Source organism: Mobula hypostoma, chromosome 8 (genome assembly GCF_963921235.1).
Source record: "Mobula hypostoma chromosome 8, sMobHyp1.1, whole genome shotgun sequence".
Lineage (NCBI taxonomy): Eukaryota > Metazoa > Chordata > Chondrichthyes > Myliobatiformes > Myliobatidae > Mobula > Mobula hypostoma.
The window spans coordinates 158,931,918-158,956,253 of NC_086104.1; the positions used below are offsets into that span (position 1 = coordinate 158,931,918).

Sequence of the window (24,336 nt, forward strand, 5' to 3'; positions counted from 1 at the left end):
TGTTTGTCAGTATGTTTGGTTTTATGTAAGTTGTACTGTGTTATTTATTTTTTCTGTAAATGCCTGCAGGAAAATGAATCTCAAGGTATAAATGGTAACGTGTACTTCAATAATAAATTTACTTGGAAACTTTAAACTGTTGCTGGAGTTGTTAATGACGCATGTCCTGTGAGCTAATACGAGACCTTCCCTGGTGGATGTTGTCCCCTTTGTTCTGTCTCCCCAGCTGAAGCTGAGTCCTGAGTACCTCCAGCTGCTGCGGTATCGTGCAATCGCCTCCAACAGCAAGATTTACTTCGGGAGGGACATCCCCAAGATGTTCTTGGACCTGAGCGCCTTTGCTCCAAACTCTGCGGGTAAATCATCGGATGAAGCAAGCTCCTCTCCTGAGCTCAACGACAAGCTGAAGGAATTTGAGGACAATCTGTAATGATGTGGATGGACCGGTGGGTGCAGTTCAGCCACTGTAAAACCAGCAGAAAATGCACTGAATCACTTAAGCTCATTTTGCACCCCCCCCCCCGCCCCACCCCCGGAGTGATGTCTCCTTAACTGTAATTACGTTGTCGCCTCTGTACCAGTGGGTATGTTACAGATGCCTGTGAAAACTCAAGGCTCTGAGGACACAGTCTTGCAGCCAGCACAGTATAACTGCGGACTAACTCTGCACTGGACCTGTGTCATAGTTATCTGCTGCCTTGGAATCAGTGAACAGCTAGGTGCATGAGGGTGAGAACTGGCCGGCATTACACTGGGTACTGGCACTCGCCTTTTCATGCCTGTTCACTCAGTGATAGCCTTTCTGCTGCCCTGCTGAAATCTGACACAAAGGCCCAAATTAAATTTTATTATCAAAGTACGTACATGTCACCATATACAACACTAAAATTCATTTTCTTGAGGGTGTACTCAATAAATCTATAGAATAATAACTATGACAGAATCAATAAAATACTGCCTAACTAGTACAGAAGATAGAGAACAGAGTGCCGTACCTGCCTGGTCAATTGAGTCCTTCAGGTGGTCATGAGATCTGTAGTTTATAAAATTGATTTAAAAGTACATTGTTTAAAGGGAAGTTGCATACTGCAGATTGCAATGGGAATAATTCAAAAGGATATTTAGAACTGTTGTCTGCAGCCCTCAGAACGTCACTGACAATCACTGGTGCCATCTTGCTCACATGTTTAGGTGATGTGGATATTCGGCCTTCCGGAGGCTTTGATGAACTAATCGAAGTTGGTTCATTGCATGCATCAGTAGGTGTTGGATAACTGAATGTTTCCTGAACAGTCATCGACTGATGTAAAATCCCATGGTTGGGTTCGAGCTTTTCTATTTCATTCTCTCCTCTTGATGCTTCTCGGCAGGAGATGTCTTGTCTCAGTCTGGAAAGGTCCAACATACTGGGGAGACCTTTGGTTAACTCCACTCATGCAGCCAGCATCCCTCACTCCCTAACTATAGGTTCCTCCTCTCAAAAAGCGAGTCTGAATCCCGAGAAACCATGAAGTGAACAAACGTTAAATACAAATAAAATTAGATTCCAGTAATCCACAGCACATGTGCTGTGTGGCATGTTGATGCACATGCCGGCTTGCTGTAGTAGTGAGAATGTTTTAAACCAGCACGCTCAGTTAGGCAGGCAGCTCTCGGTTATGTACGAGAAGTACCCTTACACCTGCTGTGAGCTCAAACCGGGGGAAATAGCAGACAGTCCAGGTCAGATTTGACTTGGATTCATCTGTTTATCACATGTACATCAAAGTGTGCAATGAAATGCGTCAACACAAACTGTTTCTGTGGCTGGCCAGTGGTGTAAAGCTGTCGGCACCAGACTCTGAGGTGAGTGATCCCGGGTTCGAACCAGCCGGCTCCTTGCGTGCTTTCCGTCTCTGCTGGGTTGACCATCGAGCTAGCAACTTGGCCTCGTAAAAAACAGACATGCTAAATAAACGGCAGGGTTGCTGCCCAATGTGTGTTGGGGGTGGGGGGGGAGACCTGTAGGTGTGCCGGAGGCACAAGTGTCAGCACACTTGTGGGTGTACCTACACCTCAGGGACTGCAGCGGTTCAAGAAGGCCTTCTCAAGGGCAACTAGGGATGGGCAATAAATGCTAGCTTAGCTGCCGATGCCCACATCCCATAAATGAATAAATAAAACAATGCATTCTGGTGCCAACACTGCATGCCCACAATGTTCAGCAGAACACACCAACAGCAAAACGCGCCCCCTTCCTCTCTCCCTCCCCTCCACTCATGTACACGGGCCTGTTCTGGGCCTCTAAACTCCAATGGACTTATGGACATCGCGCCTCCAACTTCCCCAGTGGACTTGCAGGCCCAAGACCTTGAATGTACCAATGCATATTTTTTGTACTTCTAACTCAGTTTGCTGACATGCTCTCTCTGCATCTTCTGCATTCACATTCCTGCTGCCTTCTCTTTGGCAGGTCTGCTTCGATCAGGAGTGGTCAGATTGTGAGGCAGCAACTGGCGTACATAACTTAGGTTCTCTGTAATGTTCCATATCATGATTCTGTAATTGCTATTGCGTGGACTTGGTCTCTCCCCTTGAGACTGCTGAGGTTGCTGACCATGTAATTTTTCTTTGCCATGCGCTGCAGATTCTCTCATTACCTAAAGTGGTTTAATGTCAGTGACAGATTTGAACGGGCTCCTCCTGCCCAACCCCCAAGCTGCAGTGCGCTCCAGACAAACGTGGGGAAGGATCTCTGGCGGGTCTCGTAGCTGCACTGACTCCTGGCCCCCATCCGTAACTGAGAATGTGAGGCACAGCCAAGTTATCAGCAGCATGTGGATTTGTATCCTGTGCACGCCACAAGCCTGTGTTTCTAACACCGTCCCAGCAGGACCAGGCCTTGTGCACCCACACTTGCTGCCTGTTGTTCCTGCTTTGTCCTGCAGTGCTGAACGATCTGCGTGGTCAGCTAGATGGGGACTTCCCTTTTCAGTCACATCAGTAAGAGATCAGATTCCTGCTGTGAGCCTGTAGCTCACGTCAGTGAAAGGACCAGGTGACAGTTCTCTCCCAGAAAGTCAGTGTCCTCCCTGGTTTGCAGTCCAGCTCTGATCCTCTTTCTCTCCCCCCCCCCCCAACCCCCAAGTCTCACTCTGCTCCTCTCCCCCCCAACCCCGAGTCTCACTCTGCTCCTCTCCCCCCCCACCCCGAGTCTCAGTCTGATCCTCCCCCCACCCCCGAGTCTCAGTCTGATCCTCCCCCCACCCCGAGTCTCAGTCTGATCCTCCCCCCACCCCCCGAGTCTCAGTCTGATCCTCCCCCCACCCCCGAGTCTCAGTCTGATCCTCCCCCCAACCCCCGAGTCTCAGTCTGATCCTCCCCCCCACCCCCCGAGTCTCACTCTGCTCCTCTCCCCCCCACCTTGTCTCACTCTGCTCCTCTCCCCCCCACCCCGAGTCTCACTCTGATCCTCCCCCCCCCACCTCCGAGTCTCAGTCTGATCCTCCCCCCCCACCCCCGAGTCTCAGTCTGATCCTCTCTCCCACCCCCGAGTCTCAGTCTGATCCTCTCCCCCCACCCCGAGTCTCAGTCTGATCCTCCCCCCCACCCCCGAGTCTGTCTGATCCTCCCCCACCCCCGTCTCAGTCTGATTCTGCCCCCGCACCCCCGAGTCTCACTCTGCTCCTCTCCCTCCCCCCCACCCTGTCTCACTCTGCTCCTCTCCCCCCCCACCCTGTCTCACTCTGCTCCTCTCCCCCCCACCCTGTCTCACTCTGCTCCTCTCCCTCACCCCCGAGTCTCACTCTGCTCCTCTCTCCCACCCCCGAGTCTCACTCTGCTCCTCTCCCCCCCCACCCCAAGTCTCACTCTGCTCCTCACCCTTGCCCAAGCATTTTTTAAATTCTCTTGCTGCAGAATCATGTAATTTTTTTTCTGCCTGTTGAGGTTGAGAATATTGAATCATTCTCTATAATCAGCAATTTAACGAGAAAATATTCACGTCTGTACACACATCTCGTCACATCCCATGGTTTAAACTGCTTGTACTGTGGGGAGGTGCTCCGTCTGCAGTGGCATGGAGGTGTAGTCACAGTATGATCTGTTTGCATGAACGTTTAACATCATAAAAGTTGTAATGAAATTCCAAGCTAACTTTAAAATGTCTGTTATTTGCTCTGTCCTGAGATAGGGTCTCGGCCCAAAACACTGGCTCTATATTCCTTCCAAATTTGGGAAGTCCTAATGAAGTGTCTTGGCTCAAAATGTTGACTCTTCATTCCTTTCCGTAGGTGCCTGCTGACCTGCTGAGTTCCTCAGGCGTTTTGTGTGTGTGTGTAGCTCTGGGTTTTGGTACACCAGCTCTCTCATTAAAGCACAATGCCCGATCCACGTTTTCATTAAGGGTTTCTGTTAACTCAGTTTAAGACCATAAGACATGCTGTAGGAGCAAAGTTAGGCTATTTGGCAGTTTCAGGTTTGCTCCATCGTTCCATCACAGCTGATCCGTTCTGCTTCCTTCTCCCCATAATCTTTGGCACCCTTATTAGTCAAGAATCTATCAACCTCTGCTTTAAATATACCCAATGACTTTGTCTCCACAGCCATCTGTGGCAGTGAATTCCACAGATTCACCACCCTCTGGCTAAAAGAAAATCCCTCGTCATCTCTAAAGGGACATCCTTATATCTGCAGTTGTGCTCACTATAGGGAGGCAACACACAAGATGCTGGAGGAACACAACAGGTCAGGCAGTATCTATGGAGAGGAATAAACATTTGACATTTCAAGCCGAGACCCTTCATCAAGATGCAGTTTCTCTCCCCACGGATGCTTCTTGACCTGCTGAGTGTTTCCAGCACTTTCTGTTGATTTCAGATTTCCAGCACCAGGCAGTTCTTGATGACTGGTGAAGGCAAGCACTGGGTGTGAGATTTGGGAAAGAAACCTCCCCAGATATCACCCCAATTTTTCCTCTGTATCTTAAAACAAACTTAATTGCTGTTCACTCCACTCTTATTGACCCTTGCACTAAAACAGGGGTTCCCAACCTTTGTCATGCCATGGACGCCTACCATTAACTGAAGGGTCCATGAACCCCTGGTTGGGAATGCCTGCACTTAAATAGAGCTGATGTGATCAAGCACAAACATCCCACACTTGAACGGTATCATATTTTTCTTTTTGGTTCTTACCTGCTCATGACAGGAACTGAATGTGATCTAACGTGTGTGTGTGTGTGTGTTTGTGTGTATATACTTTTTAAATGATTTAAATCAGGTGGTAGTCTGGCTGGTACCATTTCAACTGTGACCTCTGTTTTGGATTTTTTATTCTTGTGTTCAAAGCATTCGGTTGTATTTGGAATATATTTTCTGTGAACCCTAATAGGTTCACTTCAAGATGTCCTGAAATCTTACAATAAAAGGATTGTCAGACTGGTGAGTGAATACATTTATTTCGGGAGGGGGTGGGTTCCCTGTCTTGGTCCCTCACCCTCACCCTCCATGCTGACGATTTCATTGCAGAGGGGATAGAATGAGTTGGAAGGACATGGAGCTGGTGAGATTCATCACGTAAACCCTCTTCAACTCACAATAAGTGAGAAGTCACAAACTTAACAACACTGCACCCTTCACGCCCTCAGGGTATATCAACACACTTTGTGGGTTGTTTGGGGAACAAATTTGTATTTGCTGGAGTATAGAAGAATGGGGGGGGTGGATTTCACTGAAAGCTAACAAATAATGAAAGGCCAAGAACAATCGGTCATGGAGCAATCATGATCGTCCATGTCATACGACATGGCACATGATAGTGACTAAACGCCTTAGATAGAGAGAACATGGAGAGGATGTGGGAGTGTCTAGGATCAGAGGGCACAGTCCCAGAATAGAGGGATGTCCATTTAGAACAGAGATGAGGGGGAATTTCTTGGCCAGAGGGTGGTGAGTCTGGAATTCATTGTCACAGGTGGCTGTGGAGGCCAAGTTATTGGGTGTATTGACAGCAGAGGTTGATAGGCTCTTGATCCGTCAGGGCATCAAATGCTACAGGGAGAAGGCAGGAGAATGGGGCTGAGAGGGAAAATAAATCAGCCATAATGGAATGGGGGAGCAGGCTTGATGGGCTGAATGGCCTGCCTGCTCCTGTGTCTTGTAAGCTTTGTGTTGTTTTCCACATTCCACATGGTGCATAAGAGGAAACCCACGTCGTGACAGGGAGAATGTACAAACTCCTTCCAGACTGTGGTAGGAATTGAACCCTGATTGCTCGTGCGGTAATGACATTACACTAACCGCAATCTACCGACGGGGAGGGCAGGTGGCTGAAGTATCAGAGGGAAACACTTTGAGCAAATTCTATTAATTTAAAATAGTCACGGAAAAAGATATAACTGGATAAGATAGATTCAGAAAATGGAATCTGATATGAGAGGACAAGTTATGTGACATTTCTTCAGCCCAACAAGCCCATGCTGGTTGTGAGAGCATCCACATCTAAACATTAGGGGGCTGGTTTCAGCAGCTTGGAAATGTATGGATAAAGTTTAAAAGGGAAGGAGAGTGTAGGAGACGTTACTGAAGTCTCCAGAATAAACACAGAACATAGAAATTTATGGCACATTACAGGCCCTTCGGCCCATAATGTTGGGCCAACCATGTAACCTACTCTAGAAACTGCCTAGAATTTGCCTAGTGCATAGCCCTCTATTTTTCTAAGCTCCTTGTACCTATCTAAGAGGCTCTTAAATGACCCTATTGTATCTGCTTCCACCACTGCCACCGGCAGTGCATTCCACGCACCCACCACTCTCTGTGTGAAAAACTTACCCCTGACATCCCCTTGGTATCTGTTTCCAAGCACCTTAAAGATGTGACCCCCTCGCATTAGCCATTTCAGCCCTGGGAAAAAACCTCTGGCCATTTAAAAAATTATATTCTGACAAAATTAAAAAATGTGAGTACAGAACTCAAGGTGCACACAGTATACCAAATAAAGTAGGTGATCTGATAGCACAGTTAGAGATTGGCAGATTTGACGTTGTGGGCATCACTGAGTCATGGTTGAAAGAAGATCACAGTTGTGAGCTTACCAGTCAAGGATACACATTGTATCTACAGGACAGACAGGTGGGCCGAGGGGATGAGGTTGGCAACAAAAATGATATCAAATCCTTCGAATGAAGTGATCTAGGATAAAAAAAGATGTAGAAACCTCGTGGGCAGAGTTAAGAAGCTGCAAAGGTAAAAAGACCCTGGAGGGAGTTATATTCAGGCCTTCAAAAAGTTTTTAAAAAATCAAAGTTATTTACACTATTTCTACCCCGGGATTCATTTTCTTGCAGGCATTTGCAGCAGGACAAATAAATACAATAGAATCAATGAAAAACTACGCATGATTGACAAAAACAATGTGCAAAAAACAGACAAAATACAAATACAAAAAACTAATGATAAATAGTACTGAGACCATGAGTTGTAGAGTCTCTTACAGTGAGTCTGTAGGTTGCAAAGTCAGTTCAGAGTTGTGGTGAGTGAAATTATCCACACCGGTTCAGGAGCCTGAAGGGTAGTCACTGTTCATTGTGCATTCTAACAATTTGTGTGGCACCGTTTCTTGACAAGTGCACTCTCTACAACTCCCCTGAATCATGCAGGTTAATTTAGACCAGGGAGTTATTCCAACGAATATGCCCAATAAATAAATGTGCAAGTGTAACAACTTCCCTCCTTTTATATCCATCTACTAGTTGAGTTCTCACCATCCTCTGAATTTTATATAAATGTCATCCTTTTATTTTACTTATCCCAACTTTGTTGCCACAGTGATTGAAAAGGCCTTTTTAATTAAGCTTCTCACCTCTCCCTTATACAAAGGCAGCACTACATTAATTTTGCTTGCTGGAATGTCCGCCTCCTCGTTTCCTGCAAACCCAACATGGGCAAGGACCCAGAAGAATTGGATATACACGCCTGGACCCTGCAGTCTCGACAGGTATTCTCCGCTCTCAAGAAGAATGTCTGGCTTACAGTTTGAAATACCCGATTATTAAATGTCAAAACTGAGAATGAATCAGAGCACAGAAGCACATCTTCGAAACAGGGCGTACTTGTTCCACCCATTCCAAGCCTAAAATGATAGCAACCATCTCAGATGTGAATACTGATACCTTGTCTGATAATATTTTCTGATAAGTCACCTGAAACTTTGGAACAGAAACACCTGAACGACCTGTCACCGGATCTTTTGAACCATCTGAGTGTGTGTATATATATATAACCATAATATCTGCCTTGCATATATTACTGAACTTCCTGCCCACAAATGAACAATCACTCCTCATCTTGATCTGTTACAACCACAGGCGAAGCGGAAAACCATGGGGCAGCGACAAGGGGTTCACTGACACCACATTTCATATTAAACAGCTCAAAATGTTGTGCCCATTTATTTCCCATCCACCCAAAACTGAAGAGCTTGCTAACGCAGTGCTCCCAACACGACACGAGGGTGAGGACCAACTTTACGTCCTTTATCAGCCTGATCTCTGATCCGAATCCGATTCCAGCACCCGCGGCGCTTTCATTCGCTGAGGAGGGCGCGTCAGCGGTCCGTCGTTGGGGGATGTGATTGGTTGAGAGGGCGGAGCGTTCAGTCGGTGCCTGCGATGTAATTGGTCTCGGTTTCACGGGTTGTGATTGGTCAACGCTGCTCGGTCGGAAATGGCGGGTGACGTGGGCAGGAGGCTTCTCAGCGTTACGGAGCGGATCAGCAGCGCTGCGGAGCGAAGGTCGCGGGTGAGGCGGAGGGAGATTTCCGGGGTGCGGTACCCCATCTAACCAGCCGCAGACTGACAGCTCTAACTCAACCCCGCCGCTCCAGATCAGTCACCCCATCTCCTCCAACCCTTCCCGGACTGGTCACCCCACCCTCCAAACAGATCACCACTCCCCTCTCCCCCCCCAGACCGGACAGACCCATATCATCCCCTCCCTCCCGGACTGGTCACCCTATCTCCCCCCACCCACCAAACAGATCACCACTCCCCCCTCCCCCCCCCAGACCGGACAGACCCATATCATCCCCACCCTCCCGGACTGGTCACCCTATCTCCCCCACCCCCCAAACAGATCACCACTCCCCCCTCCCCCCCCCAGACCGGACAGACCCATATCATCCCCACCCTCCCGGACTGGTCACCCTATCTCCCCCCACCCACCAAACAGATCACCACTCCCCCCTCCTCCCCCCCAGACCGGACAGACCCATATCATCCCCACCCTCCTGGACTGGTCACCCTATCTCCCCCCACCCACCAAACAGATCACCACTCCCCTCCCCCCCCCCAGACCGGACAGACCCATATCATCCCCACCCTCCCGGACTGGTCACCCTATCTCCCCCCACCCTCCAAACAGATCACCACTCCCCCCTCCTCCCCCCAGACCGGACAGACCCGTATCATCCCCTCCCTCCCGGACTGGTCACCCTATCTACCCCCTCAACCCCCAAACAGATCAGCACTCCACCCCTCCCCCCCCCATACGGACAGACCCATATCATCCCCTCCCTCCCGGACTGGTCACCCTATCTCCCCCCACCCCCAAACAGATCACCACACCCCTCTCCCCCCCCACCAGACCGGACAGACCCATATCATCCCCTCCCTCCCAGACTGGTCACCATATCTCCCCCCACCCCCCAAACAGATCACCACTCCCCCCTCCCCCCCCAGACCGGACAGACCCGTATCATCCCCTCCCTCCCGGACTGGTCACCCTATCTACCCCCTCAACCCCCAAACAGATCAGCACTCCACCCCTCCCCCCCCCAAACCGGACAGACCCATATCATCCCCTCCCTCCCGGACTGGTCACCCCACCCCCCAAACAGATCACCACTCCCCTCTCCCCCCCCAGACCGGACAGACCCATATCATCCCCTCCCTCCCGGACTGGTCACCCTATCTCTCCCACCCCCCAAACAGATCACCACTCCCCCCTCCCCCCCCCAGACCGGACAGACCCGTATCATCCCCTCCCTCCCGGACTGGTCACCCTATCTCCCCCCACCCACCAAACAGATCACCACTCCACCCTCCCCCGCCCAGACTGGACAGACCCATATCATCCCCTCCCTCCCGGACTGGTCACCCCACCCTCCAAACAGATCACCACTCCACCCTCCCCCGCCCAGACTGGACAGACCCATATCATCCCCTCCCTCCCGGACTGGTCACCCCACCCCCCAAACAGATCACCACTCCCCCCTCCCCCCCCCAGACCGGACAGACCCATATCATCCCCTTCCTCCCGGACTGGTCACCCCACCCCCCAAACAGATCACCACTCCACCCTCCCCCGCCCAGACCGGACAGACCCATATCATCCCCTCCCTCCCGGACTGGTCACCCTATCTCCCCCACCCCCCAAACAGATCACCACTCCCCCCTCCCCCCCCCCAGACCAGACAGACCCATATCATCCCCTCCCTCCCGGACTGGTCACCCTATCTCCCCCCACCCCCCAAACAGATCACCACTCCCCCCTCCCCCGCCCCAGACCGGACAGACCCATATCATCCCCTCCCTCCCGGACTGGTCACCCTATCTCCCCCCACCCACCAAACAGATCACCACTCCACTCTCCCCCACACCCCCAGACCGGACAGACCTATAACATCCCCTCCCTCCCGGACTGGTCACCCTATCTACCCCCTCAACCCCCAAACAGATCAGCACTCCACCCCTCCCCCCCCAAACGGACAGACCCATATCATCCCCTCCCTCCCGGACTGGTCACCCTATCTCCCCCCACCCCCCAAACAGATCACCACTCCCCCCTCCCCCACCCCAGACCGGACAGACCCATATCATCCCCTCCCTCCCGGACTGGTCACCCTATCTCCCCCCACCCCCAAACAGATCACCACTCCCCTCTCCCCCCACCCCCAGACCGGACAGACCCATATCATCCCCTCCCTCCCGGACTGGTCACCATATCTCCCCCCACCCCCCAATCAGATCACCACTCCCCCCTCCCCCCCAAGACCGGACAGACCCATATCATCCCCTCCCTCCCGGACTGGTCACCCTATCTCCCCCCACCCCCCAAACAGATCACCACTCCCCCCTCCCCCCCCCAGACCGGACAGACCCATAACATCTCCTCCCTCCCGGACTGGTCACCCTATCTCCCCCCTCCCCCCTCCCCCCTCCCCCCCGCCCCCAGACCGGACAGACCCATATCATCCCCTCCTTCCCGGACTGTTCACCCTATCTCCCCCCACCCCCCAAACAGATCACCACTCCCCCCTCCCCCCCCCAGACCGGACAGACCCATATCATCCCCTCCCTCCCGGACTGGTCACCCTATCTCCCCCCACCCCCTAATCAGATCACCACTCCCCCCTCCCCTCCCAGACCGGACAGACCCATATCATCCCCTCCCTCCCGGACTGGTCACCCTATCTCCCCCCACCCCCCAAACAGATCACCACTCCCCCCCCCCAAGACCGGACAGACCCATATCATCCCCTCCCTCCCGGACTGGTCACCCTATCTCCTCCCACCCCCCAAACAGATCACCGCTCCCCCCTCCCCCCTCCCCAGACCGGACAGACCCATATCATCCCCTCTCTCCCGGACTGGTCACCCTATCTCCCCCCACCCCCCAAACAGATCACCACTCCCCCCTCCCCCCCGCCCCCAGACCGTACAGACCCATATCATCCCCTCCTTCCCGGACTGTTCACCCTATCTCCCCCCACCCCCCAAACAGATCACCACTCCCCCCTCCCCCCCCCAGACCAGACAGACCCATATCATCCCCTCCCTCCCGGACTGGTCACCCTATCTCCCCCCACCCCCTAAACAGATCACCACTCCACCCTCCCCCCCACCCCCAGACCGGACAGACCTATAACATCCCCTCCCTCCCGGACTGGTCACCCTATCTCCCCCCTCAAGCCCCAAACAGATCACCACTCCACCCCTCCCCCCCAGACCGGACAGACCCATATCATCCCCTCCCTCCCGGACTGGTCACCCTATCTCCCCCCTCAACCCCCAAGCAGATCACCACTCCCCCCTCCTCCCCCCCAGGCCGGACAGACCCATATCATCCCCTCCCTCCCGGACTGGTCACCCTATCTCCCCCCAAGCCCCAAACAGATCACCACTCCACCCTCCCCCCCCCAGACCGGACAGACCTATAACATCCCCTCCCTCCCGGACTGGTCACCCTATCTCGCCCCTCAACCCCCAAAGAGATCACCACTCCACCCCTCCCCCTCGGACTGGTCACCCTATCTCGCCCCCAACCCCCAAAGAGATCACCATTCCACCCCTCCCCCCGGACTGGTCACCCTATCTCCCCCCACCCACCAAACAGATCACCACCACCCTCCCCCCACCCCCAGACCGGACAGACCTATAACATCCCCTCCCTCCCGGACTGGTCACCCTATCTCCCCCCTCAACCCCCAAACAGATCACCACTCCACCCCTCCTCCCCCAGACTGGACAGACCCATATCATCCCCTCCCTCCCGGACTGGTCACCCTATCTCCCCCCTCAACCCCCAAGCAGATCACCACTCCCCCCTCCTCCCCCCCAGACCGGACAGACCCATATCATCCCCTCCCTCCCGGACTGGTCACCCTATCTCCCCCCTCAACCCCCAAACAGATCACCACTCCCCCCTCCCCCCCAGACTGGACAGACCCACATCATCCCCTCCCTTCCGGACTGGTCACCCTATCTCCCCCCAAGCCCCAAAGAGATCACCACTCCACCCCTCCCCCTCGGACTGGTCACCCTATCTCGCCCCCAACCCCCAAAGAGATCACCATTCCACCCCTCCCCCCGGACTGGTCACCCTATCTCGCCCCTCAACCCCCAAAGAGATCACCCCTCCCCCCGGACTGGTCACCCTACCTCACCCCTCAACCCCCAAAGAGATCACCACTCCACCCCTCCCCCCCGGACTGGTCACCCTATCTCGCCCCTCAACCCCCAAAGAGATCACCACTCCACCCCTCCCCCCTGGACTGGTCACCCCATCTCCAACCCACCCCCTAAACAGATCACCACTCCACCCCTCCCCCCCAGACCAGACAGACCCATATAACTCCCCCCGCCCCCCAGACCAGCTACCACTCCACACCCCTGACCGTTGCCTAGTCCCACTTCTGTCACCCCCTCCACTGTCACTCCACCACCGTCACTGCCCTCCTCACTGTCACCTCCCCTACTGTCATTACTTGTCCCCTCTTCACTGTTATGAACCCTTGTCATCATCCAACATCCCCTTATAGTGAATGCCAAAATGCCTTGTCCCCCCCCCACACACAGTAATCCCCCTCCCAACTTTCAGACCCTCTGACGACTCCTCAAACCTCATCCCTCCTCTCACGTCACTGCTCACTTCCACCTGCCACTCCACCCTAGCTCTCTGGCCTGAAGGACCAGAATTACCCATAAGGAGCCTTACACTCAACAGCTTCATCCCCTCCACCAGCAGATTTCTGAATGGACAATGAGCATTCATTATAATCATCATCATCAGTATGTTCTGTGTTGTATGATGTGGACGATCATGGTCTTGACCATGATTGTTTTTGGCAAATTTTTCTACAGAAGTGGTGCTTCTTCTGGGCAGTGTCCCAGCCATTATCAATACTCTTCAGAGATTGTCTGCCTGACATCAGTGGACACATAACCAGGACTTGTGATCTGCACCAGCTGCTCATACGACCATCCACCACCAGATCCCATGGTTTCATGTCACCCCGATCGGGGGCTAAGCAGGTGCTACACCCTGCCCAAAGGTGACCTGCAGGCTAGTGGAGGGAAGGAGCGCCTTACACCATCTTTGGCAGAGACATATCTCCACCCCACCCCCCCACCACCCCACCACCCACCACCCACCACCCACCACCCACCACCCACCACCCACCGTGAACATCCCCTCACTTTTTATTTCCCCTCTGATCTAATTATTTATTTTAATATATATTTCTAATTCTAGTGTATACTTTTTATTGCTATGTATTGCAATGTACTGTTGCCTTAAAACAACAAATTTCAGGACACATGCTGGTGATAGTCAACCTTTCTGATTCTGATTCTGTTCTGATATTCCCTTTCCTCTCACCTGCCCAGGTGTTACCTGCTGTTGTACCACGTCTTGTGGCTGTTGGTAAGACCAAACCGCCGTCCCTTCTGATCGAAGCTTACCGCCATGGCCAGAGGCACTTTGGGGAAAACTATGTAAGCATGCTTCCAGTAAGCCGCAGGTGTCCTTGTGCTGTCTGTGCTTGGGAGGGTTACGTACTGAGGCAGGCAGAACGTGGTACCAATTTCATCTGTCTACAGTCAGGAAGGGCTGGAAGCAGTTCTGAGGAAACCTTTAACTTACAACATAGAACCTTACAGCCTATTCAGACCACAACACTGAGCCGATCATATCACCAACTCTAAGATCAATTTAACCCTGCCCTCCTATATAGCCCTCTGTTTCTCTATCATCTCTGTGCCCATCTAACAGCCTCTTAAGTGTCCTTAATATAGCTGCCTCTCCCACCACCCTGGCAAGGTGATCCATACACCCACCACTCCCAGTGTAGAAGACAACTACCTCTGACATAGCCCCCCCTTTAATTTCCTCCAATCCCCTTACAACTATGTTCTCTTGTTAGCTATTCCCGCCCTGGGGAAAAGACTAACTGTGCACTCTACCTATGCCTCCCTCATGTTGGGTCTGGTAATGTTTATCCTGCGGTTTTTCTGGAAGTAAAGAATAAGGTATAAAATTTGGAGGTTACAGCTGGTTTATTAAGTGTTAAAGGAACAAAAAATAAACAAAGGAAAGGAAATCGTAATTGTCTCGTACACAAACTACAGATAACAACATTGCAATTAACCTATGAAATAGCCAGGTTCAAATAGCATGACATCTGCTGCAGAGAAAAAAAATACTGAGAAGCTTCTAGAAAATACTGAATACTGTAATTCTCAAAACAGTTACGCATATATGGGGGACTATACACTCAGTGGCTACTTGATTACGTACGTCTGATCGTTAATGCAAATGTCTAATCAACCAATCACTTGGCAGCAACTCAATGCATAAAAGCATGCAGACATGGTCAAGAGGTTCAGTTGTTCAGATCAAACATCAGAATGGGGAAGAAATGTGATCTAGATGATTTTGATCACAGGATGATTGTTGGTGCTAGATGGGGTGATTTGAGTATCTCAGAAACTGTTGATCTGGGATTTTCATACACAACAGTCTCTGCAGTTGTTCTCAAACTGGGGTCCACGGACTCCTTGCTTAATGGTATTGGTCCAGGGCATACACAGGGTTGGAAACCCCTGCTCCAGAGTTTACAGAGAATGGTGCAGGCAACAAAAAACATCCAGTGAGAGCAGTTCTGTGGGCGAAAACGCCTTGCTAATGAGAGAGGTCAGAGGAGAATGGCTAGACTGGTTCAAGCTGACAGGAAGGCAACAGTAACGCAAATACTTTATTGTTGTCAAACAATTGCTACTAGAATGTACAATCATCACAGTGATATTTGATTCTGTGCTTCGTGCTCCCTGGAGTACAAATTGATAGTAAATATTAAAAATTTAAATTATAAATCATAAATAGAAAATAGAAAAGGGAAAGTGAAATAGTGCAAAAAAACCGAGAAGCAGGTCTGGATATTTGGAGGGTACAGCCCAGATACACTCAGTGACAACTTTATTAGGTACAGGAGGCCATTGAGTGTGATATATAAAAATATAAGCAAACGTAAGAAAGTTAAACTACAAGAAAAATAAGTTCTACATCCCAATCCAACACTTGTGTGCCTTGACTTAGGAGAAATGTTGGCAGCTGAACAGATCGTCCCACCGCTCTTTGTAGAAGTCACACAGTATATCCAGAGAGGAGTTTTGAGGCTAGATACTCACCAAGGGCTGCTTTGTCAATGTGTTGCAGCACTCAAAATGTTGGAAAAATTCAGTGGGTCAGGCAGCCCTGTCTTGATAATAAGGCATTGGTCAGACCACACTTGAATCATTGTGGGCAGTTTTGGGCCCTTTATCTATGAAGTGATGTGCTGGCATTGGAGTGAATCCAGAGGAGGTTCATGAGAATAATCCGGGGAATGAAAGGGTTAACATATGAGGAGCGTTTGATTCTCTGGGACTGTATTCATTGGAGTTTAGAATGAGGGGGGATCTTACTGAAACATAATGAATATTGAAACGTCTGGATAGACTGAATGTGGAGAGGATATTTCCTATAATGGAGAGTCTAGGGCTAGAGGGGATAGCCTCAGATTAGAGGGGTGTCCCTTAAGAACAGAGAAGAGAAGAAATTTTTTTAGCTAGAGGGTGGTGAATCCGTGGAATTCATTACCACCCACGGCTGTGGAGGCCATGTCATTGAGTATATTTAAGTGGAGGCTGATAGGTTCTTATTAGTAAGGCAGTCAAAAGGTATTATCCCGCTCAACCCAGTTCTCCTGCCTTATCAGGGAGAAGGCCAGAGAATGGGGTTGAGAGAGATAATAAATCAGCCATGATGAAGGCAGAGCAGACACATGGTCTGGTCCTTCTCTTCTGTCTTATGGTCTTATGCTGCGCGGCCCTCTGAGTTCCAGCACCATTTTGAGTGTTGCTTCACATTCCCAGTATCTGTGGTCTTTCTTCTCAAAGTTGTTAAGGCTCCGAGGTTCTGACTTGCTGTTTGTGTTTCTAGGTGCAGGAGTTGGTGGAGAAGGCTTCTGACAGCCAGGTACGGTGAAGATGTCCGTAGTCACAGGGTATGGTTGTGTCCACACTCCATTACGGGTAGCACCTTTATTTGTATATCAAGAAAAGACAATGATAAAAATTGGTTTTATTTGCCATAACTACATTGAATCGTATGGTTTCTGTAGCGGTTACTGAAAACAAACCAAAATGGCTGAGAGACTGAGTACGGGCATTGACACTGTATGACATGCTTCCACATAACTGAGTTCCCAGTCAAAGAAAGTACATACAAAACCAGCAAAGATGAAAGATCTTAGCTAGAGATAAAAAACTAAATTAATGAAATAGAGTAATTAGCGTAATTAAGTAGTCAACCAAAAAAATAGCATTTCCCAAGCTCACTCCCTCTCAGCTAAACCAAACTAAGTAGGACAAAGCGTTCATACGTAACTATACTTATTTGCTTCAGCCACTTCCCAACCTACATGACAGAATACTGTGACCCATAATCAACGTGCAACACAAAATGCAAAATACAATCCAGACAGATAGAAAATGGATACGTGGCTCCTGCAATGTCAGTAGCCATCGCAATGCGAGGGTGTGCTGCTGACCGCCTACAAGTGTTGCCATGCTTCCGGCATCAAAGTAGCATGCCCACAAACTTTTTATTCTGCCCAATCCCAATCCTGACCTGCATGTAAACTCTGAACCAGAGTGAAGGTGTTGCGACGAACGAGGCGAACCCAAACCCACAGGCACAGAGATCTTGACACGGAGCGTAGAAGGGAAAACGGCAGACAAAACTTTTCTTAGTACGGAGGGAAAGAGTTACACAGGTAAACCTCGGTGCTGAAGTAAAACTTAGAATACTTATCTTGACACGGAGAGACTGAGTTTCACAGGTAAATCTCGGTACCGAAGCAAAACTTCTGTCTGTATCTTGTTTTACGGCGGTTGGCATCCAGCTTAATGGTGCATTACCACCACCCTCTGCTCCGGAATGTGCACTAGACATACATTCTAAATCCCTTCACCCAATCGCGCGCGCGCGCGCACACACACACACACACACACACACACACACAACAAACCTACACTTTACCCTCCCATCTTTGACCATCCTGGTACCCTATTCCTGTTTATCCGTCATATCCTATAAAAAACCCCTGTACCCCTTAAAAACGCTAAAAATACCCGGACTTATGCTCTTTCACCCATGCCCAGCAACCCTTTTAATGTGAATTCCTGCACCCCCAACTCCCTTAATTTAATTCTCCGTCATCTCTCTCTGTATCCCATACTTCCTTCAACTCAGAACTACCTGCTCTACTGACTCCTCTTCCTGACATTCCTCACACAATCCTATCTGGTGTTTCCCTATCATTTTCAATGTTTTGTTTAATGCACAGTGCCCCAGCCTTAACCTAGTCCACATAATTTCCTCTCTTCTGTTTCCATTACCTACCCTAGTAACTGCAACACTCTTTTGTATTTGATACAAATGCCTCCCTTTCCCCTCCCTGTCCCATCTTTCTTGCCACATTCGGTTGACTTTTTCCCAGATTACACACGTAACCTCTGCTTTACTGGTACTAATGTGCATTTCCACATTTTCTTTCTTTAACGCCCTCTTTGCCAACTCATCCACCCTCTCATTCCCCTTCACCCCTACATGTGCTGGAACCCATAGAAATTTTACCTGATCTCCCTGATTTGCAATTCTTGTAACTAACTGAAGGACTTCATAAAGTACATCTTGCCAACTGTTTGTGTGAAAAGACCTTAAACTTGCTAGAACTGAGGATGAATCTGAACATATCAATGCTTTGACTTGTCTGGCTTTCTGCACCCATTGCAACGCAACCAACACCGCCAGCATCTCCACTGTAAACACCCCTAACTTATTAGATGTTCTTCTGCTAATTCCAATTTCTTTTGCTGGTATTACCACCCCAAACCCTGTCACTCCTGTTTCAGGTTCCTCCGCACCATCCGTATAAATGTGAGTATAATCACTATACTTTTCCATCACATAACAGTTAAATGCTTTTACCAAATCTGTTTTATATCTTTCTTTCCTTTTTACCTCTAACAAATGCCAGTCTATGTCAGGCCATACAAGCTTCCATGGAGCTACAACCGGATAAACTACTGAAGGACTTATCCTCAGATCAAACACTCCACATTCTTTCGCGATATCATTCCCTACCCGACTAAAGGTATCCCTCTGAAACCTCCCATTTTCCCAGCACTCCTGCAACACTCCTTTAGCAGGGTGAGAAGAAGCAAAACTTAGAACACATAATCCTAAAGGATGGGAAACATTAATTACCACACTGGCAAAACCAATGATCTGGCAACTAGTGGGTGCAAAGCCGGGGTTCTTATGCTGCAGGTCTTGATGAAAACCAGGTGTGGCGCCATCAAAGGTAATTAGGAGAAAATGGGGAATTAACTGTCGGAACTGTGGCACAATCAAAGGTAATTAGGAGAAAATGGGAAATTAATGGTCAGGATCATGACAGTCCTCCCCTCAACGGGAGTCTCCAGGTGAACCACCAGGCTTGTCTGGATTGTCTCGATGAGGGAAGGGTCCAAGATGAAGGAGCGGGGAATCCAGATGCGCTCCTCAGGACCGTATCTCTCCCAATTGGCCAGGTATTGGAGACCCCTGCCTCGGTGACGCACATCCAGTATTCGCCGGACAGTGTAAGCTGGGTGGTCGTTGATGACCTGGGCGGGTGGAGGAGGTTCAGCAGGAGGGCACAAAGGGCTGACAGACACGGGTTTCAGTTGGGAGACGTGGAACGTGGGATGAATGTGCATGGATCTGGGCAGTTTGAGTTTGACCACTGAGGGGTTGATGATGCTCTCAATTTTGAATGGTCCGAGGTAACAAGGGGCGAGTTTCTTGGGTTCATTCTTGAGGGGGATGTCTTTTGAAGAGAGCCCTTCTTCTGACCAGGCCGATAGTTGGGCGCAGGAATTCGATGGCGATCGGCCATCCCCCGGTTGCGGTCAGCGGAGCAGAGCAGGGCCGCGCGTGCATCCTTCCAGACCTTGCGGCACCGGCGGAGATGGGCCTGAACTGAAGGCACAGCACTGTTGTCTTCATGGGCAGGAAACGGGGCGGCGGGGGGGTGGTGGTTGATAACCGAGGGAACATTCAAAGGGAGACATTCCAGTGGTGGTGCTGACCAGGGAGTTGTGGGTGTACTCCACCCAAGTGAGTTGGGTGCTCCAGGATGATGGGTTGTTGGCGGATATGCAGCTCAGAGTTGCTTCCAAATCCTGGTTTGCTCGTTCTATTTGACCATTAGTCTGTGGATGGAAACTGGAAAACAGGCTTAATGAGACTCCAAGGGCTTGACAGAAGGATCTCCAGACTTGAGAGATGAATTGGGGTCCTGGTCAGAAACAATGTCAGAGGCGGAAGACGTGATGGACAAGGAGTCGGCTGTTTCACGGGCTGTAGAGAGTTTAGGAAGGGCTATGAAGTGCACAGCTTTGGAGAAACGGTCCACCATGGTGAGTACAACAGTGTTACCATGTGAAGGGGGTAGTTCAATACTGAAATCCAGAGCAATGTGGGACCAAGGGCGGCGAGGGACAGGTAGGGGACAAAGCAACCCAGCAGGTGGTCGATGGGAGGCTTTTCTGCGGGCACATACAGAACAGGCAGAGACGAAGGAGCGAGTGTCAGCATCCATGGTAGGCCACCAGAAATGTCGCTTCGGAAAGGACAGAGTTTGATAGATTCCAGGATGGCAGGTGAAACGAGAAGTATGATCCCGCTGCAGAACCTGAGACCAAACAGAGTTAAGCACGAAGAGGCGATTGGGGGGGTCCATTGCCTGGGTCAGGTAGAGTCCATTGGGCCTCTTTGTCTATGGATTCAATCTCCCAGATGAGGGCAGCCACAACACAGGACGGTGGAAGGATGGTATCGGGGTTGGGAAGGCCCTCATAGACGCATTGACGAGAGAGAGCATCTGGCTTCCCGTTCTTGGAACCAGGATGATAGGTGAAGGTGAATTTGAAATGACAAAAAGATAATGCCCAACGGGCTTGGCAGGAATTCAGGTGTTTAGTGGTCTGGATGAATGCCAGGTTCTTATGGTCCGTCCAGACAATGAATGGATGTTCAGCTCCCTCCAGCCAGTTCCTCCACTCCTCCAAGGCAAGTTTGATGGCCAGCAACTCCCGGTTCCCAACGTTGGAGTTCCGTTCCGCGGGGGATAGACAGTGAGAGAAGAAGGTGCAGGGATGGAACTTTTGGTCTTGGGCGAAACATTAGGAGAGGACCGCTCCCACCCCAGAGTCAGAGGCGTCGACTTTCACAATGAATTGGCGAGAGGGGTATGGTTGGACCAGGATGGGAGCAGAGGTGAAACGCCTCTTCAGCTCCGAGAAGGCTGAGTCCGCTTTGGGGGTCCAGTGAAAAGGGGTCGTAGGAGAGGTGAGTATTTAGCAAGCAACAGGCTCTTAGGTAAGGGGCACTGCCACCCGGCTGTAGTCCCTGATGAAGCGACGGTAGAAGTTTGTGAACCCCAGAAATCGCTGGAGTTGTTTGAGTGTCGTGGGTTTTGGCCACTCCGCCACCGCCCGGATCTTTTCAGGATCCGCCCTCAATGATGTACCTCAGGAAACTGACAGAACAGGCATGGAACTTGCACTTCTCTGCCTTAATGAATAGCTTGTTCTCCAAAAGAATCTGAAGAACCTGACGGACATGGTGGGTGTGTTCCTGAAGACTACGGGAGAAGATTAGGATGTCGTTCAAATAAACAAAAATGAAACAGTTAATAAGGTCCCTAAGGACGTCGTTTACCAGGGCTTGGAAGATGGCGGGGGCATTGGTGAGACCGAATGGCATGACCAGATATTTGAAATGACCGAGGGGGGTGTTAAAAGCTGTTTTCCATTCATCTCCCTCCCTTATCCTGACCAGGTGATAGGTATTCTGCAGGCCCAACTTAGAGAAAATTGTGGCTCCGTGAAGGGGCTCGAAAGCAGAGTTGATAAGGGACAGGGGATACTTATTCTTTATGGTGATGCTGTTCAGGCCACGGTAGTCAATGCAGGGGTGCAGTGAGACGTCTTTCTTCCCCACAAAGAAGAAACCTGCGCCTTCAGGGGAAGATGAGGGTCGGATAATGCCAGCCGTGAGAGAGTCATTTAGGTAAGCCTCCATTGCTTCCCTTTCTGGTCAGGACAGGTTGTACAGCCGGCTGGTGGGTAGAGGGGCTCCGGGGAGAAGGTCAATTGCGCAATCGTAAGGGCGGTGTGGAGGCAGGGAAAGAGCCAGTTGCTTGCTAAATACTTCTCCCAGATCGTGATAAGTCAGGGGGTTCAGAGACGGACGAGGTCGCGGTGACCTCCACTGGGGAAAGGGCTGATTGTAGACAAGTGGAATGGCAGAACGAACTCCAGCTGACTCTTCCCGGTGGACCAGTCGATGTGGGGGTCATGACGGTTTAACCGGGGTAACCGAGAATTATAGGGGCTTGAGGAGAGGAAATTAAATTGAATCGTACCTGTTCCCGATGGTTTCCGGAGAGAAGGAGAGGCAGGGGTTCTGTGCAGTGTGTGACTCGGGCCAGTAGTATACCGTCCAGTGTCCAGGGGTGGGGGGGGGGTTACTCAATGGCTCACGAGGAATTCCGGCTTGGAAGGCTAAGTTTTCATCTAAGAAGTTTCCCTCAGTGCCGGAGTCCACTCGTGCTAACAGAGGCAGGGACTGTTGGTTGTACAAAAAGTGGCTTGAAGCTGCATCTGGGGTCAGGGGACGGAAGGGAATGTTGTTTGGCTCACCAGGGTCCCCCCTGGTACTGGTGGGCCTTCCCTTTTTGGCTGAAGAGGGCAGATGGCAAGGAAGTGACTAGACTGGCCGCAGTAGTGAAGAAGGTGAATGCAATGTTGGCATTTATTTCTAGAGGAATAGAGTATAGGAGCAGGGATGTGATGTTGAGGCTCTATAAGGCGCTGGTGAGACCTCACTTGGAGTACTGTGGGCAGTTTTGGTCTCCTTATTTAAGAAAGGATGTGCTGACGTTGGAGAGGGTACAGAGAAGAATCACTAGAATGATTCCAGGAATTAGAGGGTTAACATATGAGGAATGTTTGTCCTCTCTTGGACTGTATTCCTTGGAGTTTAGAAGAATGAGGGGAGACCTCATAGAAACATTTCGAATGTTAAAAGGCATGGACAGAGTGGATGTGGCAAAGTTGTTTCCCATGATGGGGGAGTCTAGTACGAGAGGGCATGACTTCAGGATTGGAGGGCACCCATTCAGAACAGAAATGCAAAGAAATTTTTTTAGTCAGAGGGTGGTGAATCTATGGAATTTGTTGCCACGAGCGGCAGTGGAGGCCAAGTCATTGGGTGTATTTAAGGCAGAGATTGATAGGTATCTGAGTAGCCAGGGCATCAAAGGTTATGGTGAGAAGGTGGGGGAGTGGGACTAAATGGGAGAATGGATCAGCTCATGATAAAATGGCGGAGCAGACTCGATGGGCTGAATGGCCTACTTCTGCTCCTTTGTCTTATGGTCTTACAGTCTAATATAGACAATCACCCGCTCTCAATCTCCGGAGTCGTTCTGTGGGAGAAAGACGGTTCTGTCCCAGCTGCATGGTTTCCTCTCCCGGGGCGGTGGAAACGGCCGGGCTGGGAGCTACTCGGGGTGCAGAAGGAGGAGAGAATCTTGTTCTGGCGGGAGGCGGAAATGAGTGCTGAGGAATGGCCCAAGTTCTGTCTCTATGGCATTCTCGGAGGCGATTGTACAACTTGGTGGCTCGGGAGATCAGGGAATCCAGGCAGTCGGTGTCATCTCTTGCCACCAACTCATCTTTCACCATGTCGCTGAGACCATTCCAAAATACCCCTTGGAGTGCCTCATCGTTCCACCCTGAGTCGGCCGCTATGTCCGGAACCCCATGGAATATTTGGCAACACTGTGATCCCTGGTGGAGAGTGAGTAGACACTTGGCGGTGTCTTTGCCACGGACAGGGTGGTCAAAGATCTTTCTCATTTCCACGATAAAGGTGGCGAAGGAAGAGCGGATATCCGGTTGGTTATCCCAAACAGCTGTGGCCCACGCTAATGCACTTCCCCGCAACAACCCCATGATATAAGCAATCTTTGACTTATCCGTTTAGTACGTGGATGACTGCTGTTTGAACACCAAGGAGCACTGAAGAAGGAAGGCCTGGCACTTCCCCAAATCTCCATCGTAGTGCTCCAGTTTAGGTACGTGAGGCTCTCTTGGCGTGGCTGTTGCTGACACATAGGTCGTTGCTGCTACAGGCTGTCTGGGCTGGTTAGACAGAGTTCCAGGAATGGGTTGAGTAAAATGAGTGGATACACAGTTCACCTGGTCACCGATCTGCGTGACGTGAGCAGACAGGGAACGGAGGTTCTCCATGACCTCCCGGAGGAGTTGGTCATGCTGTCCCAGTAGGGATCCCTGGCTGGCGAGGGCTTGTTGAAGGGTATTTGTGTCCGCTGGGTCCATGGTGGCCAGATTGTTCTGTTGCAACGAACGAGGTGAACCCAAACGCAGGACACAGGCACGGAGATTGGGTTAGGATGCAG

At 50.7% G+C, this 24,336-nt stretch overlaps 2 protein-coding genes across 4 annotated transcripts in view; both read left to right on the forward strand.

Moving 5' to 3' along the window:
• The window catches only part of LOC134351127 (erlin-2-B-like), a 37,002-nt gene extending 33,627 nt beyond the window's left edge, over positions 1-3,375 (forward strand). For both annotated transcript variants that reach the window (XM_063057231.1, XM_063057232.1), the window contains exon 12: positions 227-3,375. In XM_063057231.1, the coding sequence (XP_062913301.1) occupies positions 227-430 (204 nt within the window). In that variant the 3' untranslated portion in view covers positions 431-3,375. The remainder of the gene's footprint in view (positions 1-226) is intronic.
• A 5,275-nt stretch (positions 3,376-8,650) lies between these two features.
• The window catches only part of plpbp (pyridoxal phosphate binding protein), a 46,445-nt gene continuing 30,759 nt past the window's right edge, over positions 8,651-24,336 (forward strand). The window contains exons 1-3 of one of the 2 annotated variants that reach the window (XM_063055352.1): positions 8,651-8,780; positions 14,147-14,254; positions 16,740-16,775. In XM_063055352.1, the coding sequence (XP_062911422.1) occupies positions 8,706-8,780; positions 14,147-14,254; positions 16,740-16,775 (219 nt within the window). In that variant the 5' untranslated portion in view covers positions 8,651-8,705. The remainder of the gene's footprint in view (positions 8,781-14,146; positions 14,255-16,739; positions 16,776-24,336) is intronic. The other variant, XM_063055353.1, reaches the window with a different exon arrangement.